The 18,221-nt window shown below is 42.1% G+C and overlaps 1 protein-coding gene and 1 long non-coding RNA gene across 6 annotated transcripts in view; one reads left to right on the top strand and one right to left on the bottom strand.

The window, feature by feature from the left end:
- Positions 1-14,174, top strand: part of LOC134486371 (uncharacterized) — a 47,393-nt gene extending 33,219 nt beyond the window's left edge. Inside the window, exon 2 of the long non-coding RNA XR_010065203.1 lies at positions 1,158-14,174. This is a non-coding gene — a long non-coding RNA (uncharacterized LOC134486371). The remainder of the gene's footprint in view (positions 1-1,157) is intronic.
- The window catches only part of Csrnp3 (cysteine and serine rich nuclear protein 3), a 196,010-nt gene continuing 184,569 nt past the window's right edge, over positions 6,781-18,221 (bottom strand). For 4 of the 5 annotated variants that reach the window (XM_039104838.2, XM_039104839.2, XM_039104840.2 and 1 more), the window contains one exon: positions 6,781-16,850. In XM_039104838.2, coding sequence (XP_038960766.1) covers positions 15,798-16,850 — 1,053 coding nt within the window. In that variant the 3' untranslated portion in view covers positions 6,781-15,797. The remainder of the gene's footprint in view (positions 16,851-18,221) is intronic. The other variant, NM_001271225.1, reaches the window with a different exon arrangement.

The raw sequence follows: 18,221 nt of genomic DNA, 5'->3' as shown, positions 1-18,221 counted from the left end.
CTCTCTCTCTCTCTCTCTCTCTCTCTCTCTCTCTCTGTGTGTGTGTGTGTGTGTGTGTGTGTGTGTGTGTGTACGTGCATGCACATGCGTGTATATGTATAAAAGGATATTTATTTCTCAATTAAGCCCAATATAAGAAGTTAGAATAAATAACCAAGAACTATTAGCCCAGGTGACCATCCTAATAAGGCATTGTAAACTTTTCCAACTTTTCTCTAGATACGAGTTAGTTTTCATACTCAGAACTCACTGGCCAAAAGAGAGTCCAGCTCCCGAGTACCAAAGGTCATCTCCCATCCAGCATGGGAGTGCACATTGTGATAATGACCTCCGTCCTTTCTGAAAGGAACCTACAACCATCTGTTTGCTTGACAAGGAGGCAGGGAAAGGAGGAACACTCAAATATTTAAAAACTTGATTGACACTGGACCATTGACATTGACTCACATTGAATCATCACTGTGGTCATTCCATTAGTAATGGGACATGTGAGACCAGGTGATAAACTGAGTCTTGCTTAAGGTCTAGTTGACCAGAAGTCCTTCGGGTCTTTGGACCTCCACAGTGGATGCTTCCTTGGTTAAATGTTTGAGGTTAGTCTAGTCCATTCATCTGCAGGATGAATTTTGTATATGAGAAACATTTTGTATATGAGATAAGGACCATAATGGGAGGAGAAGGCAAATGGAAGCCATTTCTGCCATACCTACCCCACTCAAGTTTGTGAGTTCAAGTCAAGTTTGCACCCTAAAGTAGTTGAGAGTATCCTTAAGGATGTAAAAGTTGCGGCAGTCGCCATCCTCACCAAGTCATCTTCACTCCTTGTAGAGAACAACTTGCAAAAGGGAATGGAGTGATTTTGGTTTTATTTTTCTCACTGCCCCCCCACAACTAAACTTAATAAGACAAGGTCTCACTGTGGAGTCCAGGCTGAGCTCGAATGTGTGATTTTCTTGTGTCTGTCTGCTGAGTGCGGGATATAAGCATGCACTACTACGTCCAGAAGAAGGGAGATGGTGTGTTGTGAATTCAGCCATGTCAGTCCCATCGACTGGTGCTGTGCCCAATGGGGTATACTTGCTAAAACAAGTTAAGCAACTTCAGGTATCTGGATAAGGCCACTGTTTAAGAAATGTGTCCCTTTCTGTTCCAATTAGGAGAAGAGGACCGGAATTGTTTGCAAGACTGTGGAACGAATAACACTCATCTGGTTCTTATTCTGAGAGGAAGTGATAGAAAGAGATCTAAATTCTCCTTATATTCCACAGGATACCATCCTTCATGGTATCATGTTCATCAGATCAGAGGAACAATAAGTTGTCATTATGGGAGTAAAACACATGCAATATCGAAGAAAGGAAATAAAGTCTTCTATTTTGGACTGTCACAGCAGTATAATCTATGGGATTCCTGTGAGATGGGAGGATCATACCACATCTCCCACCATTCACAGGAAACACAGGACTGGGGGAGCCTCTTTAAGTTTTCTATGCAACATGTTCCACATCCAGGAACACTGCTCTGACCAGTCACTGTGAAGGGTGACAGCATCACATAGAACAGAAAATAGGAAAGGTTTCTTGCTGGTACTTAGTATAATGTTGCCAGCTCCGAGGTTGGGACCAGCACATGTTATATTCAGTGAGGATGGGTGAAGATCTTGTGATCAAGTATTGCAAATGCTAATGAGAGGACCATGACCAAGTACCTGAGATCAAGGTGGTACCAGTTGTAGCAACAAGGTGATGCTCAGTCTTGGTCGCCAACTCCTGGGAACTGGAATCACCATGGAGACAAACCTCTTGGCGTGTGTATGAGGAGTTTCTAGATTTGGTTAACTTTGATAGACAAACCCAGTAGGTAGGGGAGGCACTATTCAATATTATTCCATTTTCCTTGCTTCCTCGCTTCAGGTACAATGTGATCAGCCCTCTTATACTCCTGCCACCAGGCTTCCCTGCCATGGTGGATTATGTTATGTTTTTAAGCTAAAGGAAGTCCTTCTTCCCACAATTTGCTTTTGCAAAGTATCTTTGCTACAGCAATGGGGAAGGTAAGATATGGATATGTATCTTTTGAAAAACACCTCTTGACAAGTTACCAGAGCATCGTGGAGACTAAATGGGAGAATGTGCCTGTGAAACCACGTCTTATGACAGAGTCAAAGGAGAAAACAGAGCTGGCTCAGCACGTAAAGGGACTCCCGATCAAGCCCAACAACCTGAGTCCAATCCCTGGGTCTCACAAGCTAGACGGAGAGAAGCATCTCACCATGTTATCCCTGACTGCAACATCTGTGATGACATGGCATACCACATATGTGCACACTTACACACCAGAAACACTTTCATTATGAAGAAAATGCAGAACTGATGGCCTTCTATTGTCAGATGCTCCTACAAGCCAAACCAGGAGGCTCCAGCATGAACTGTAAGGCACATGGATGCTCCATCAGGAGACTTGTGCTCTGTGCATTCGCCACTCTTTCCAGGCCCTCTTTCCCAGCTCATTCATCACAGTACATCTTGAATGGCCAATTGGTGGAGGAGAATAAGCATTTGACTGTAACTCGTGGATGGGCTGGCTTACAAAGTGCTCTTAAACTAGCCAAGAAATGCATGGAAGTTACATTCCAGCCTTACCCAGGAGTAGCTTTGAAAACAATGGCAAGGAAAACCCCTAGCACACAGCTTTGGGGGTGCACTCGGATGCTGCTGGTGTTGAAGAAGTGAGTCCTCATGTATGAACTTGGGTTGAGGTAGTTGAATAATGTGCCTGACTAGGCAGAGACCAAAAGGATACTAGAAGACCAGGGCAAGGATGTCTTTAAACTAGTGTGTGGATGGGCATGGCTGAGTGGCCATGAAGAGTAAATACATTTACATCATATGTCAAACTACTACCAGAGTGCACACTCCATAGTAGATGAATCACTCCCTCGGTCTGTGGCGTCCAATAGAGCATCCACTAGCCACGTGTGATGACTCCAGGCCGATATATCAAAGTATCAAATACGCACTTGATTCCAAATAGTTACATGGGCGTGAAACGTTCCTAGTAGTTGCATATTGATCACGCATTTAAAATACATATTAGTTTAGATAAAATGTTATCAACATTGATTTCCTTTTAAAATGTGTCTCTGAGAAAGTTTACAATAGCATGCAGCTCATCCTAGTGGCTCACATTGCATCTCTTTTGGATAGCACTGATATGGACTGATTCTCCTGGCTAGCTGACAGCAGCTGGCCTTGATCCTAGGCTTCTCCAGTGCTGTCATGGCAGGCTTCAGGATTGGGTGTCAGGGAGATAGGGAGACAATGCCTGGCCTGTGAGTATGACCTACTCTCACCAGGGAGGATAAACTCCAGCGGCTGCCAATTGTACAGATTTCGGGGACAGAGGTCCATCCTGAGCTCTTGGGATGCTACTGTTTTCCTGAAGTCTAATGAGAGACTCAGTGGCCAATGGATCACCGGGGCCCTTTCTAGCCCAGAAGGATCAAAACTATTTGGGATTTGTTTTTAAATAATGGGGAAAAAAGGCTAAGTATGAATTTGCTTTTCTTACCTGTGGGAACTCAAAACCTTGCTCTGTATTTGATCTTCTGATCGGGAAGCCCACAGAGCCTCAGATCAGGACAGAATGAGCTTATTGAACTTAGACGGGCCTACTGACAGTGCAGTTGAGAAGCAAATTTGGCAGCAACTCTCTGCAAGAATGAAGTAGTATTTATGCTCCAGGTGTACTATGTGCACCTTTGTATGGTGATGTAGCCAGCCTTCTGTACCTGCTCAGTTACATCCATGCAGCCAACCAAGGATGGACGGGAAATATTTGAAAAAAAAATGATTATCTGTCACCAAAATCTAGAGTTTTGGTTATTGTTTCTTAAGCAATATCATGCTACCATATGCACAATATTTATATTGTATTGGGTATTAAAAGTAATCTGGGGATGCTGTATGACCCATGGGAACATGCACACGGGTTACATGCAATATTACTCCTTTATTACGTGTAAGAAACTTGAGCATCATAATGCTTTTAAATCTATGGGGATCCTGGAAGAGCTCTCCTACAGACACTGAGGGGCAGTCATGCGTCTCATGAAGAACTCTGTGCAGAACCCCAAATGGAAGCCAGACTGCTTTCCTTAACAGAACTCACTGGGAAGCAAATGTGTTCTTCTATGACAACTTAGCAAGCTCTGTAAGACTAATGGGCCCATTTCTTTAAGGGTACACTTTTTACCAGGCACCAAGTGGCTTATACAAGGCTGTGTAGATCTAAACATTTTAGATAATGTGGACAGTTACTATTTTGGTCGGGGTACTTGACCTGCTGTTATACACGGGAACAGGAAAGCAGTTCACACAGATGATGCTTGGGCCTGGACTATGTCACCTGTAAGCCATCATTAGGGCTTTGAGAAGTGGATGCTTAAGACGGGAGTGGGAATTAACAATGAAAGAGAGATGTGGATGAATATCAGTTATGGAGTAGGAACAACCAGAGTAGCAAGGGCTGTGGTTTATGTGAACCCTGATCTTCTAAGTGTCCCTCAGGAAAAGAGACTTGTAGAATCCTGGGGGTGTTGTTCCTCCAGATGTAAGATCTGGGGAAGAGATGGCAAGACACAAGGCTGGGGTACAGTTTAAGAGTCCCCTACAAGGACAGCTCTGTCCCAGCCTCAGAGGCTGCTGTTCACAGACGCTTTACCTCTCTGCTTGCTGCAGGTTTGCCTTCCACAGCGGAGTGCCAGAGTGCCTTTCTTTCAGTAGTGTGACATTCAGTGGCCAGTTGTGAGATGGCTAAAAAGGCCTAGCCATGGGGTTGGGGATTTAGCTCAGTGGTAGAGCGCTTGCTTAGCAAGCGCAAGGCCCTGGGTTCGGTCCCCAGCTCTGAAAAAAAAAAAAAGAAAGAAAGAAAGAAAAAAGGCCTAGCCATTTCAGGATACCAAGGGAGAACTCCAAAGAGAAATATTTCCCCTAATGCACCCACCTCCCAACACACACACACACACACACACACACACACACACACACACACACACACCATGTTTACCTGGCTGGAATTTGTTGGGCTCACATTGAAAGCCGTCATCTCCCTTTTTACTGGGGGTACTTCCTCCTTTTTGATATCTAACAAAAATCCTGCAGTAAACCTCAGTTTCAAATACTTGCCCCCTCAGCCCTGGCTCCCCATCCAGGTACTGCTCGTACTATGTGGTGTGCATTTGATCAGAGGAAAGCCTTCCATGTCTGCTCTCACCTGCACCTTGTTTGAGACACGTGGGGTCTTTTCTCTTTTTCCACATTCAGGTCTCCAAGCTTGGAGGGCAAGTGTTTAGCCAGTGAGCCAACATCTGCAATGATCTGTTCCTAACAGAGTCCTGCACCTCATACAGAAGAGACAAACACAGAATTTAAAAACAAAACAAACCAAACAAAAAACCCTGTTCTTCCCAAAGTTTGATTGGTCTTTTGTTTGTTTGTTTGTTTAATAAATAGATGGTCGTTTGAATTTTGCTGTCTGTGGGAGTGTGAAAGTGACGTGCTGGACACAAGGGGTGATTGATCAGATACAGGGGAATTCTGGGTAACGTGAGATACTGAAGCACTCTATTTTGTGGGTCAGGGTGTGCAAAAGAGGCAAACAGACAGTCTGGTGGACAAACCAGTTGGGAAGAATTAGTCATATCTAGACTTCAGGTCATCTAGATCAAATTAATTTTATTGTCAGGAAGAATGGAAGATATTTAAATAGCATGATCAAACCGGAGTTATAGTATCATCAAACAAGTGCATATCAGTTAACTCTCAAAACTATAGAGCTGGTGTTCAGATTAAGAAACCTGATTGAAGGCAATGTCCTGGAGTTTGAGAATGAAGCCTTTCTTTGCTCTGTTTCTCTAAAATTGCTTTATCTTGAGCTAACAGCTTCCACCAGATAGGTATCTATAAAAACCTTGGTGTGTGCATATTTTCAACATCATATCACAACCATTTCATTTTGGCTTTAAGCAAAGCAAAAATAAAAATTTTAAAAATTACACAATGAAATGAAAAGACAGTGCATTTTGTTCATTTTTTTTTCCTAAAAACACCCTCGGAAACTTCATCTACATTGAGTTCCCTTCGGTCTTCCTGTTTGTTTACACATCATTACTTGATGAATGGGTTGAGAAACCGTGAAATAAAAGTGAGGTAACCGTCTACACTTCGGGATCAATCATAATAAGCTAACATGTCTTTTAAACGATAATGCAATGAGCCTTTTGGTAGAAATTGCCTGCTCATAGAGCTCTTTAAGAATGCTATCTGCGACACTGGAAGGAGGTGGGAGCACACGCGTGTGAGAACGTGCATGTGCTCGTGCATGTGCTCGTGCGTGGGACAGAAGACAGCCTTCATTTTGGTTCTTCGGGAACCACTCCCTTGTTTACATTTACTCACTAAATGAAATGACCTCTCGATAGTCCAGAACCATTACCTCAGCTTGGCTGACAGTGGCCTCCAGAGCTCTGCTTCTCTCTGCTTTTGCAGAGCCGAAACTACCAGTGTGTGGACCACTCCTGCCTCCTTTATGTGGATTCTGGGGACAGAACTCAGGACCCTTTGCTCGTAGGACCTGTATTTTACCAACAAAGCAATCTGCCTAGTGCCTTAAGAAGGTATTCTAGAAGGCCTAAGAGTGTGAAGGAGGGCAGAAGGCACCAAAGCTCAGGACATAAGAACATCAGTTTTACACAGATAACAATAAAAACACAACAATGGCTACAACTTAGAAACCAGTTTTACTCTGTTGCAAACAAATGGACAAGCTATTGTACAATATATAATAAAAAGTACAGCACAATACAAGTGCCACTAATAAGAGGAACTTAAAGATCAGACTTAAAAATGCTTATTTGTAATATATATATATGTATATGTATATATATACATACATACACACACTGCAACAGAAAGCCACAATAAATACAGGAATCTCCATGTCATTTGTAATAAATACTGAAAATATAAATACAGAAGACTACAGCTAATATGAATAAATAATTACAACGTAAGGTCCAGGTTAAATTCTGTTGACTACCATTGTAGCTTATTTCATAGCCCCTTTGGCATCTTTGATGTCATAACTTGTACACAAGAGAAATCCGTCTAGCAACTGTGACAGACAACATGACCTCACGGTATAAAATGAGTGTATGGATTGTGGTTTGATTTTCTTCCCTTCCAGTTTTACAAGTCATCAGAGTGCATGTAACGGTAACGAAGTATCGATTGAAAACCTATTGGGTAAAGGTAATGCTACAAATCAGTTGAAAGATACAAACAATCAATGTTAAAATGTACTTTACCATACTGTGGATTTTCTGAGTTTTTAGGGATGCATTTTTCCCCCCTGCCAGCTTCCAACAGGCCAAAAAGCAAACACTTAAAACAATTACCCTCAGAAGATTGCCCTTGTTGAAGGAACATTCCTAATGCACAAAGACAGAAGGACGCATGAGTCCTGGGGGACGGGGGTGTCACGTGATTTGCCAGCTCACTACATCTTACAAGGGTTTTCAAATGTACCAAGTTCCCATGGCAGCTTGCAAGTGGAGACATGGTTGATGTCTAAGACTGTGATTTAAGACAAAGACACTGAAAACGGTGACTCTTACCTATGAAACCAACTGGATACATGGATTTTAAATGTGAAAAATATTTTGTTGACCAATGCCAAATGACCTTTCCTATCAAATTTATATACCCTGTGACAGACACTGAGGGAAACACACCGAAAGGACAAAGTGCCTTTTCTGCACTAAGAGGCAATAACCAGTACATATGTATCCATAGCTTTATCTTAAGAGGCGATTACACCAAAATGAGATAAACTAAGGAGAAGGCAGAGGAACATTACTAAGACGCAACAAAGGCTGATTTCTTAGGAACCGAGTTGTAATCTACAGGCTCAGGTTTTCCTTTTACTATTTCTGTACTGTATTGTCTAGCACTTATACATCATCAAACACTTTTGAAACATGTTTCACAAACTATGCCTCAGACTTCTTTCTGTTGAGGTGCCTAGAGTCAATTAAAACATAAGCCAAATTCAAGTCACCATTCATCACATTAGCATTCTATAGCAACTTTTTCTTTTCTTTTTTTTAAACTAAAAGTGTCACTGGGTCACTTCCGTGTAATGTTACTCATGAGGACAAAGTACGTTCATGTGGCTGTCATTTCACTCAAGCACCCTGGTGGGCAAAGGCAGCCATATTGAGATTGGGCAAGATCCACGAGAGAAGAAACACTGACTTCCAGGGTGGTCCTCAGCTCCTGTTAGTGCTGCCTCTATGTTTTGGCAAACAGAAAACTCTCTGAAAGCTGCAGGGAGTGTCTGGGCCAAGTGATTTCATCAAGGGAAAAGAAAGGGGGAAAAAAGAAAACAAATATCACCCCTTTCTAGACCTCCTTTAGTTTTCCGGCCTTGTCAAGATGACAAATTTTTAAATCACTTAAAAAAAAAAATCACTGATTCATGAGAACGTAAGCAGCCATTGTTTCCACAATACCCTCATACACAGGATCAAATGGTGGCTGAGTGAATCTTTGGAGTCATTTTACTCCATAGCAGATTCTTCTGACAGTCTCATCTTTTCCAGGAGAAGTCTAGATTTTCATTTGTTGCTTACACTAACAGAAGGTCACCAAGAAGGTACTTGTTCACAAGTAAGCACATAGAAAAAGGGTCTTTTCCTTTTAAAATTGTAACTTCTCAGAGAATTGAAGGGTTTGAAAGTCAAGTCGCTTGACTCTAGTCATGACATTGGTGACTGGGATATAAATTAATTACTCCCCCTAACATAACAGTAATGTATAAAAGGTAAATGAATAAAAATTGCCTAATAGTTTATTTTCCCAAAGCAGGTTACATTGCTAAGTATCCGAGTACCTACATTTTCTTTTCAAATCTGCGTTCTTAAGACACTTAGAGAATTTGCCTTAGGTAACAATCGTCAAATGAAGGGGGACTCAACCTCTACTGTCTTCCAGCACAATTGCCCAAATTACCACGACTGTTGCCAGGTGCCTCGTCCACAAAGACTGGCCAAAATATGTTCATATTGAGAGCAAACCTGAAAGAGCTGGATTCTGTTGCCAAGGAAACCATCTTCCCTAGAGGTGTCAGGAATAAGTGGGTATCTGTGTTGTTGGATATGCCTGAGTGGCGGTCCTCCCCAGAGGTCAATGAATGAACCATGTGACTTCTGGAGCTCTCTCTTAGGCTCAGGCCTATACAATCTGAAGAATAAAGAAGACTCTGAAGCCTTCCATTATTCATGTTTAGTTGGCCTCTGTGAATATCTTCAAGAAGATTAAGCTGTTCCAAGTTACCTGTTGGACATGACGTAGTCTGGCAGTGGACTGTGATTAATTGCAATTTTAAAAAATGACACTGGTTGTTATAAAAATTTAAAAAGCTATCAAATCCAGATATCATTTGGGTCCAATTGTATCACTCAAGTATACATACTTGATTTTTAAACAGGCAACAATTTATTCCCTAACTTTAGCTATTTTTCCCCCTCTTTAGGAGAATTTAGATGTAAAATAGCACTTTCTTTTCTTCATATTTAAATAAACTTTTATAATTCACATAGTTCTTTGAATTAGCTTTTAATATTGATGGCATTTCTAAGAGAAGGGAGAAAGATTAATGACCAACAGGAAAAGAGGGCAAAGAAATATTGGATTAAGTGTGCTACAAATTGCCTTTTGATATTTCTATAACACAGAATTAACAATCAAACTATCCCAGTTCACATGACCCAGACAAGAGAGTGAACAGTCTTACTTTGTGTGCAGTAGGACATAGTCCAGACAGCATGTTCTAGATAAATTTTAAAGAGACTTTCTCAAGTTCAGTTTTCGTCCAAGTACTCATTAATAAATAACTTTTAGGTTTATTCCAAGACAGATAAAAAGGTTGGAAAGAGTTAAAAAGAAGAAATAAGACATTTAACTATAGACATATTTTAAAGTTACAACTGAGAATCAGGAAAGCAATGTGAATCAGTTTTGACAAAAGCAAGGCTGATTTGACTCCGTTTATCTCCTCCTAGCTCTTTCTAATCAATATAATAATATAATATAATAATAATAGTAATCTTTAAAGATACTTAGATGGCCTTGCACATGTGACAAAGTTTATAATTTGAACTGACTGGACTATCAGTATGCTAATGAGATAGACAGAGGAATGGAATTGCAGCAAATCTGCCAAGTACAAATGCTGTCTAGAATAACATGGATCATTCCCCCCTTTACAAGGTCGGTTGCTTGTGTGAAAGATGAAATAAAATACCAATAGAATTGTCTTTTCTTGAAATGTAAGCAAACACGAAGGGTCAGATACAGAGCAATGGTCCCATATAGTGAAAAGCTAATCGAAAGGAAAGAAAACAGTAACCCACAGGACATTAATCTTTGGAGTGATTTCTTTTCCCATACATAAGAAATATCTGCAGGCACTAAACTTTCAGCTTCTATATTAAAGGCATCAAAAAAAAAAAAAAAACCCTACCCATAATCAATGAACTGAAAAGGCATATGGTTTAGACTCTGGAGTTCATTCCTACTCTCCCAAATCCCCTTCTTCTGATTTAGCACTCAGAATGGAAATCCCAAGGCTGCCAAGATGTCATACAGTTAGATTAACGCTGCTACCGTGTACTAGAGAAAACCCAGGTAATACTCAGCTTCTAGGATTTCGTTTCTGACAGGCGACAAAAGAGGAAGATGCTGTGCTGTTTAGAAACAATGTCTCTTGTTCTGCATTAAGGATTCATGGGAGGAGCTACTAACACGTGACTGTTTTAGAATCACATTTGTTAAAGAAAGAAACATTTTTCCAAATTCCTTGCTTTTTGTCAATGTTAGTTGCTTAGTCATTAAGCATTAAGTGGTGTGTGTGTGTGTGTGTGTGTGTGTGTGTGTGTGTGTGTGTGTGTGTACGCGAGCATGCGTGCGCATGTGCATGCTTGTTGAAGACTTTCTTCAGATTGCTGGAGGTCTGTGTTCTACTATACCTGCTTTGTATGTTGGCCAGCAGATAGAAATGTCAGCTGGGCTCCATGGCAGCCATACCGGAACTGACCTTTCTTTTGGGGTGCCTGTCATTTATGAAGTCCAGTGCACTAACCCCCAGCCCACCTCTGTTAAGATATAGTAATAGCTCATAGACATTATCACTTCCAAACTTTTATTCCATCTGAACCCTTATCCTGTTCCTTTCACCATTTTAGTGAGTTTTCCAACTGCGGTTCTTCAGTCAATTAAGTTCTATCATGATACAGAAAGTATCTGATGAACTGAACTGTGGGTGCAAAGCTGTGACGTTGAAGTGACTCCAGCATGAGCTCTTAATTCTTGGGAAGTGATGTAACAAGAAACTTCATTTCCTATTAGTAGCAAAAGTACAAGAGCCTTGCACTCGAGGTGCTGGTCGTGGTAAGGACACAATAGTTACAATCTCAAAGTACAGTCATTTTGACCTTGCAAGCATAAAGGTGCCTTCCATTTACACTTGGCATTTCCTATGTCAATGACAATGACTGTTAACTGTCAGCAGACTGTAACTTCAGCTAAAGAAAGGGGTCACTAATAACCTCTCTCCTTTCCTATCTTCTTTCAGTCAATGCCTCTGTGCAGAGTTTTGCCACCTTAATAGCTGTTTATAAAGAGAAGAAGAAGGTCATGTCCCTCCCTTACTGTTTCTAAAGCTCTTTTGGGTTCTGAATTAATCAACCCTCCTCCCCGAAACTGGTAGGAGTTTTACTGGCATGAATTTGACATTTTCTTAGATAGCACTGCATCCAAGGAACAGTTCTCTGAATCTCTTTTCCCTGAATCCAGACTTATTTCCTAAGCTCCAGGAAGATGTAGTAAGTTCCATCAATTTAGGGAAAATCAGCACTGTACAGACGCAGGTTGTACAGAATAGAGAAGAATTGGTGACAGCGTTTCCATCAGGACGGGGAGGATTCTAATGGAGAAGGAGCTGAAGAGGCTTGACCATCTCACATCATCCACCCTTGTCCTCACTCTTCGAAATATGGGAGTTGCCTGCTCTTTTTGCTACCAGGACAGTTGTTATAATATAGGAGGTGTTCAATAAATATTTGTTAAAAGAAAAAAGTGGATATCTAACACATTCTGAAGATCAATGCTAAGTTATTAAGAGCTTGTACAAGGCAGCAATAAAAAAAAAGTGAGGTATCTATTGTGAAATAAATTATGGTATATCTTGTTTAATAATAAAATCTAACTCAAAATTTTGGCTACAATATAACCTTAGCATTTCTTGAGAATTGTGACAAGTTGCTATACGGGCTGTTTTGTAGGAATGAGCAGAAGGAGGTGGTACTGCTGGGTCATGTGATTATAAGGATTTCCTCCCTTGAAGAAATGTTAGATAGTTTATATGTGGTTGGCATGGCATGGTGAGAAAAATGTAATTCTATCACAAGACTGACTTTCAAAAAGTCTGCTCTTCAATTTACCAAAAGAAAAGAGACAATTAGATTTTACATACATTTTAATATTGGATAATCAACAGATGGGGAGGGACTTAAAATATTCTTTATCTATTTCTTTCTACCGATGAAAATTTAAAAAAAAAAATTAAAGGGGATTGAGGCTGCTCAGGCTACTTGACTTGTAAATAAGTCTGGCCAGAATAGCTGGGAATCAAATTGTTAAAGAGTGTGGAGCATTGAGCTTTGCAGTTGATAGTGCTTGACTTGGGAACTGTGTGCAGAGAGAGGCTCTGATTTGGTTAGATATACTACAGAAGCAACACGACAGCTTCAAGTCAAATCGTTGTTCCTTGGTACAAAGATTTAAAGCGTCTCAACCTGGTTCCAGCAAATTGCTCCTCTCCCTTTGAAAAGCAGTAATCATTGTGGCACTGCCTGGCACGTGGACAGTTCTATTGAGGAGGTCTATTAGCAGGAAGAACAATCCAGAAGAATCATTGCATTCTCAATTTAGTTCCTTCTGGGAAAGGTAGTCACAATGAAATAATTCCTCACTAATATTACTTGTGACTTTAACTCAATATTTTCAACCATTTGCTCTCAAAATTCACCTCTCTTTATATTTTTAGATAAACCAGAACCTGATTGTACTGTAGGGACTAACTATCCAGTACTCATTCCTAGCTGCTGCCTACCATCTGCCCCATGGTGTGTGTGTGTGTGTGTGTGTGTGTGTGTGTGTGTGTGTGTGTGTGTGTGTGTGTGTGTGTATTCTGTGTTTGTGTGTGCCTAATAAAGATAAGGTATGCAGGGCTTGATTTGTTATTGTTGTTAAAATGGGCAGCCTGCACCTGTCATGATTTTTGAGGGATGTCTACTTAGGGGTGTGGAAACTTAAGAGTGGCAGCTTTCATGCTTAGAAAGGCAATTATCCTCAGAGTGAAACTTTCTATCTCCATTGAATAGAGAGAGGGAGAAAGCTCTGTTTCTGAAGTATCCTTTGGTGGAAAACTAAAGCTGCAAAAGAGAGACCCAAGAAGATACAAAAATGCTTCAGACCTTGTGTCTATAAAGCTGGAGTGAAAGGAACATCTCTGAGGATCCAGGGAGTGGACTGTCATTACCAAACCACCCGAACCTAGTCAGGACTACCCTGGGCCTCCACACAGTCCATTCTAAGAATAGCCAGTGAGTGAGTGCCTCGCCAGTAGATATTTCCAGAGGTTGGAATGGCCCAGCAAATACAGAACACAGAATTCTTTTATCTGCTCGAATGGAGGAACAACAGCCTCTTGTCATTTCTTCTTTGAGCCCCTGCGTAGGCGGGAGGCAGTGCAACTGGAAATCGAACACTAACAAAGGCAACACTGCAGAGGGCTCTGGACATATTACTGCAATCTGAGTAAACACCCATCAGATTAGCCCCGATGATCAACCAAAAGGAATAGTTGGCCCCCACTGCTGCTTTCGATAGCATGACACCACCCAAAGTGCTTTTAATGTTAGTAAAAACTAGTGTTGATTTAATCATGAGGTGGCGTAGAGAAGGGCAGGAACAACCCCACAAGCGAGCATACTTTCCCCACCTGGAGTTTAAATAGAGGCTTCTCACCAGAGGACTCTGAAGCACATTCAAGCTTGGTCAGATAAAATACTATGCTGTAAGGAAGTGAAATCTGAAAGCCATTCAAATGCCCACATCAAGGAGGCCTTAACAATTAGAGGTGCAGTTACTACATAGCAGGAGCGTGTCTACATTTCCAATAGCCATAAAGTAGGAGAAGTGGTGTCACAATACAAGGTCAAAACCGGGAAATGGATTCGGCACAATGACTACATTAGGGGAAACCATAACCCTTGTTCTATAGCTGCTTGGCTGGTAGGAAAGAAGTTGCTCGAAGTCCTCTGAGGCGAGAAGCATTCTAGAGGTGGGTGGGGCCTCTTTCCTTTCCATCCATTCTCTGACTAAGGAAGAGAACGTGAGGTGGCTGCCTTTGCAACGCATTCTGGACTGTGCTGCTGGCTACGACAGGCAAGACAGATAAAACGCTCCAGAAAATGAACCCTAATGAGTATGTGAGCCCAGGCCTGCCTTCAACCTGCTAGTCACTGAGTGGACATCTCATTACATGTTTTTTGCATTGGTAGTGATGGGGTGCTGAAAGCTGTGCCCGCACCCCACCCCCAGCCTTCTCTCTGCTAGGATTGAGTTAGGTCCTAGGAGTGGTGAAGGAAAACAAGTCATTTTCCTTCATGTCATTGGAAAAATCCTCTATCTCTATTGTATGAACCTTACAATAGTTACCTTTTTTTTAATAATTTAAAAAAATTATTTCAAAGCGTTCTGAGACCCCCCTCCCACACGAGGTACCATGAAGGGGCACTAAAGTGCACTTTGAAGGAGGGAGTAGAGATTAAAGGTGCTGTCCAAGGTAATAAACCAGATGACACTGTTTGAAAAAGAAAGGCAATTCTGTCTATCTCAGCGGAGGGAGAGCGGCGAGCCAGACCCTCGCCAGACCCTCGCCAGAGGATTGTCCTAACTCTTAACTTGAGAGAAAAACCGCATAAGGACCTGCACATATAGACTCATTTGTCCCAAATAGCAAAAATAGGCCTATTTCATCCTTAAGAAAGTATTTGCAAATCTGCTCAGTCATGGTCGTAAAAATGTGGGTGTATTCCGGATGCAATCCAGTGGGCATGCTCTGTGGTGCTAGTTAACGCGTCTTCAGCTTCAATGAACATGCTGTTCATTTTCTTCAAAGCATGACTTCTAAACTACCATAAATAAAATACACAGGGAACAATTCGATCTTTTTTTTTCTTACAATAATTACTTTTACATTTAAAAAGTCACCATCATCTTCAGATATATCGAAAAATTAGGACTCTAAATCTGCTTGCGTTCTAGTCTTAGTTAACAATCTTGCACAGGCCCGATAATCTAAAACTTGGAGCTATGGTCTGCATAGCTTGGCAGGTTTCACACAGTTTGACAGGTAGGCAACTGTGAGATATGCTTTTTTTTTTTAATTTAGCATTTTCTATCAAAACAGTTCAAAATCGTTTAAAATCCCCATAGCGACTGTATTTTGTGCCACGCCACAGTTGGGAACCTAGAAAGGAAGGAAGGAAATACTGTCTGAAAGATTAATCACAGTCCACATATTCTTGGTCTTCGGGTTAAACAACGCCAGCAAAGGCAATACAGTGCCTTAAATAGAAGACTTGGTCTATAATAGAATAATTTAAGCAACTAAACGGGGACTGTTTCCACCACGGGGGATTGAATGCACTCCTCATGCAATCTGCTCTTTTCTGCAAGGCTCAAAGGATTTTCTGCAGGATGCTCTGAAATGTGGCTGTCGCCATTCAATGTGGAGACGAACCCTTCCTGGGAAGGGCCTTTCAAGTATGAGTGAAATTCCACTTGAGGAAGATTGGACCTGTGTTCAGGATATAAGGGGTTACAGGGCACCCCACTATCGTTTTCAGAGGTGGGGCAGCAAACAATGACCGACGGGTTGGCAGCTGGGTAGTGAGAGGCTCCATAGGCCTCTTCTGCTTGCCTGGCATAGTCAACAAAGCGCTCTGGGGTCATGGCGTAAGGCACCAGCGAAAGGGCACCGTTTTTGACAGTATCTCTTTCAGGATAGTTGTCAGAAAGCTGGCTAGGAGTTCCCGGAATGTGACTGTCTATTTGGTAGTACAGAGTTGAAGAGCTAGCGTAAAATGAAGCATTTTTTGTGTGGCTTTCATGAACTGCAGTACCATCGGAGTAACAAAGGACAGAAGGAAGGGGGACGACTTCAGTATGGGCTCCAAGCCCTTCTACAAAGCCGTCTCCCTTGTCGTCGTCGTCATCTTCCTCCTCCTCTTCCTCCTCTTCCTCCTCCTCTTCCTCTTCCTCGTCTGATTCACTGGGGGCCAGGCTTTGGGTGCTCGAGTCAGTGGCTCCACTGCAGAAACTGCTTCCGTCTTCCTCCTCCTCCTCCTCGTCTCCTTGGCAATCCAGCTCCTCCTGCAGGTGCAGCACTGCAGCCTGGGGCTCGCTTTCAATCTCGAAATTGTCTGCGATGGAATATTCTACGGAGTGAGCGACAGGGCCCATGGAAGGGCCGTGGGTGCTTATCTCCCCGTGGCAGCCGTTCAGCGTGGGGGTTTGCTGCTCTCGGTTCTTCTCCAGTTCAAGTTTCATTATTGTGTGCAAAAAATGAGTCCGCACGCGGATAGGATTAAATTCAATTCTACCTGCTGTGTTACTACAGCCTTCTTTAGTGCAGCCACATGGGAAAGACATCCGATCCACCTTGGAAAGAAGAACACAGATTAGCAGCAAAGCACCATTACAGACCAAATAAAATCAGGGACTTTGTAACAACTCCTCTGAATTAAGTAATGCATTCAGGTTCTACTCATGTCCCAGCAAATGGCGTATAAGCCACAAGTAAAAGGAGCCGAGGAAGGGAAGACTTAAGCTATGGCAATGAACTGGTTTCTAAATGTATGTTCAAAATAGCAGTGGCTTGAGGGTAATTGAGAATTTAAATTTGATCGCGCCCTCCGCTGGGCTTTCGTATTTCGCCACTCTCCACTTCCCTTCCCTTTTTGCATTTGATTTCGTTGCCAATCTTGCAACCCCGGTCCCCTTCTGGTGCATTCCAACTCACCCACCCACTTCCAAGTCACATGCAGACTGTTCCCCCGGAAGCTTAGTCTAATCCAACTTCTATGACATCATCGCATGCTACTCTGTTCTTGCCTTTTATCAGACGACCTTCACTGCTCTGGAAGTCTGGGATGACACTACGTAGGGTCACCCAGCTCCATATTGCTATTGTCTTCTCAGTGGGCCCTTGATATGTGGGTGCAGGTTGCTTGCCCTGCTTCCCTCCTAAGAAGAGAAGCCCATTCCAAATGGACGATCCGGTGCCAAAGAATGAAACTGCAGGGAATCAGGAGACCTGCAAGCTGAAGTCCAGCCCAGGCAACTTAGTAAAAGCCCTTTCTCAAAATGATACATTTTTAAAAAATGTTAGCTCAATGGGGGTAGAGTACGTGCCTATTATGTCAGGGAGGCATCAGACTCAAAACAGAAAAAGCAGAAAGGAGAGAGCGGATGGAAAGGGTAAATGCATTCTCTTCAGTTGCTCCCAAAGGAACTGCCCTTTGCTCTCAGTTGCCTTTCTCCTTTGAAGGGAATTAAGCAAACACCTCACTTTAAATACATATAAACCGTTTCTGCATAAAGGAAGAGCAGGGCTCTGCTAAACTTCAGATGGATGGGACCAGGGAGTCACCTTGTCAAGGAACTGATAAACTGTTGCTTTTCTCTTTAATTAGTTTTAAAGTTGAAGCTTTTTAAAAGCTTAGTCATCCAGGCAAGGCTACTTCCCGCCGTGTTTTAAATAAACTCAAGTTTCAGCTTTCCCGCCATGAGAGAGACTTTTGCTGTTTATGAGGCCACTCTCAAATTGTCAAAGTTTTCTCCCTGCTTCTTTTTCATCCTCCTCAAGCTAATGGTGTTGCAGTAGTCAGAGACAGATGCCTTTTCTTGTTAAGGAAACTATAGCAGCCCCAAGTCAGGGCTGTAAATTGTAACTTTGTGTTATGTTTCATTGAAAAACATCTGGGGAACATTGGAGAGCATTTGGGGGGTCCTCTCAGTACTGGGAAGAGT

This window comes from Rattus norvegicus, chromosome 3 (genome assembly GCF_036323735.1).
Source record: "Rattus norvegicus strain BN/NHsdMcwi chromosome 3, GRCr8, whole genome shotgun sequence".
Lineage (NCBI taxonomy): Eukaryota > Metazoa > Chordata > Mammalia > Rodentia > Muridae > Rattus > Rattus norvegicus.
Note: the sequence above shows the minus strand (reverse complement) of the source record. Positions and strands in the feature narration are given on the sequence as shown.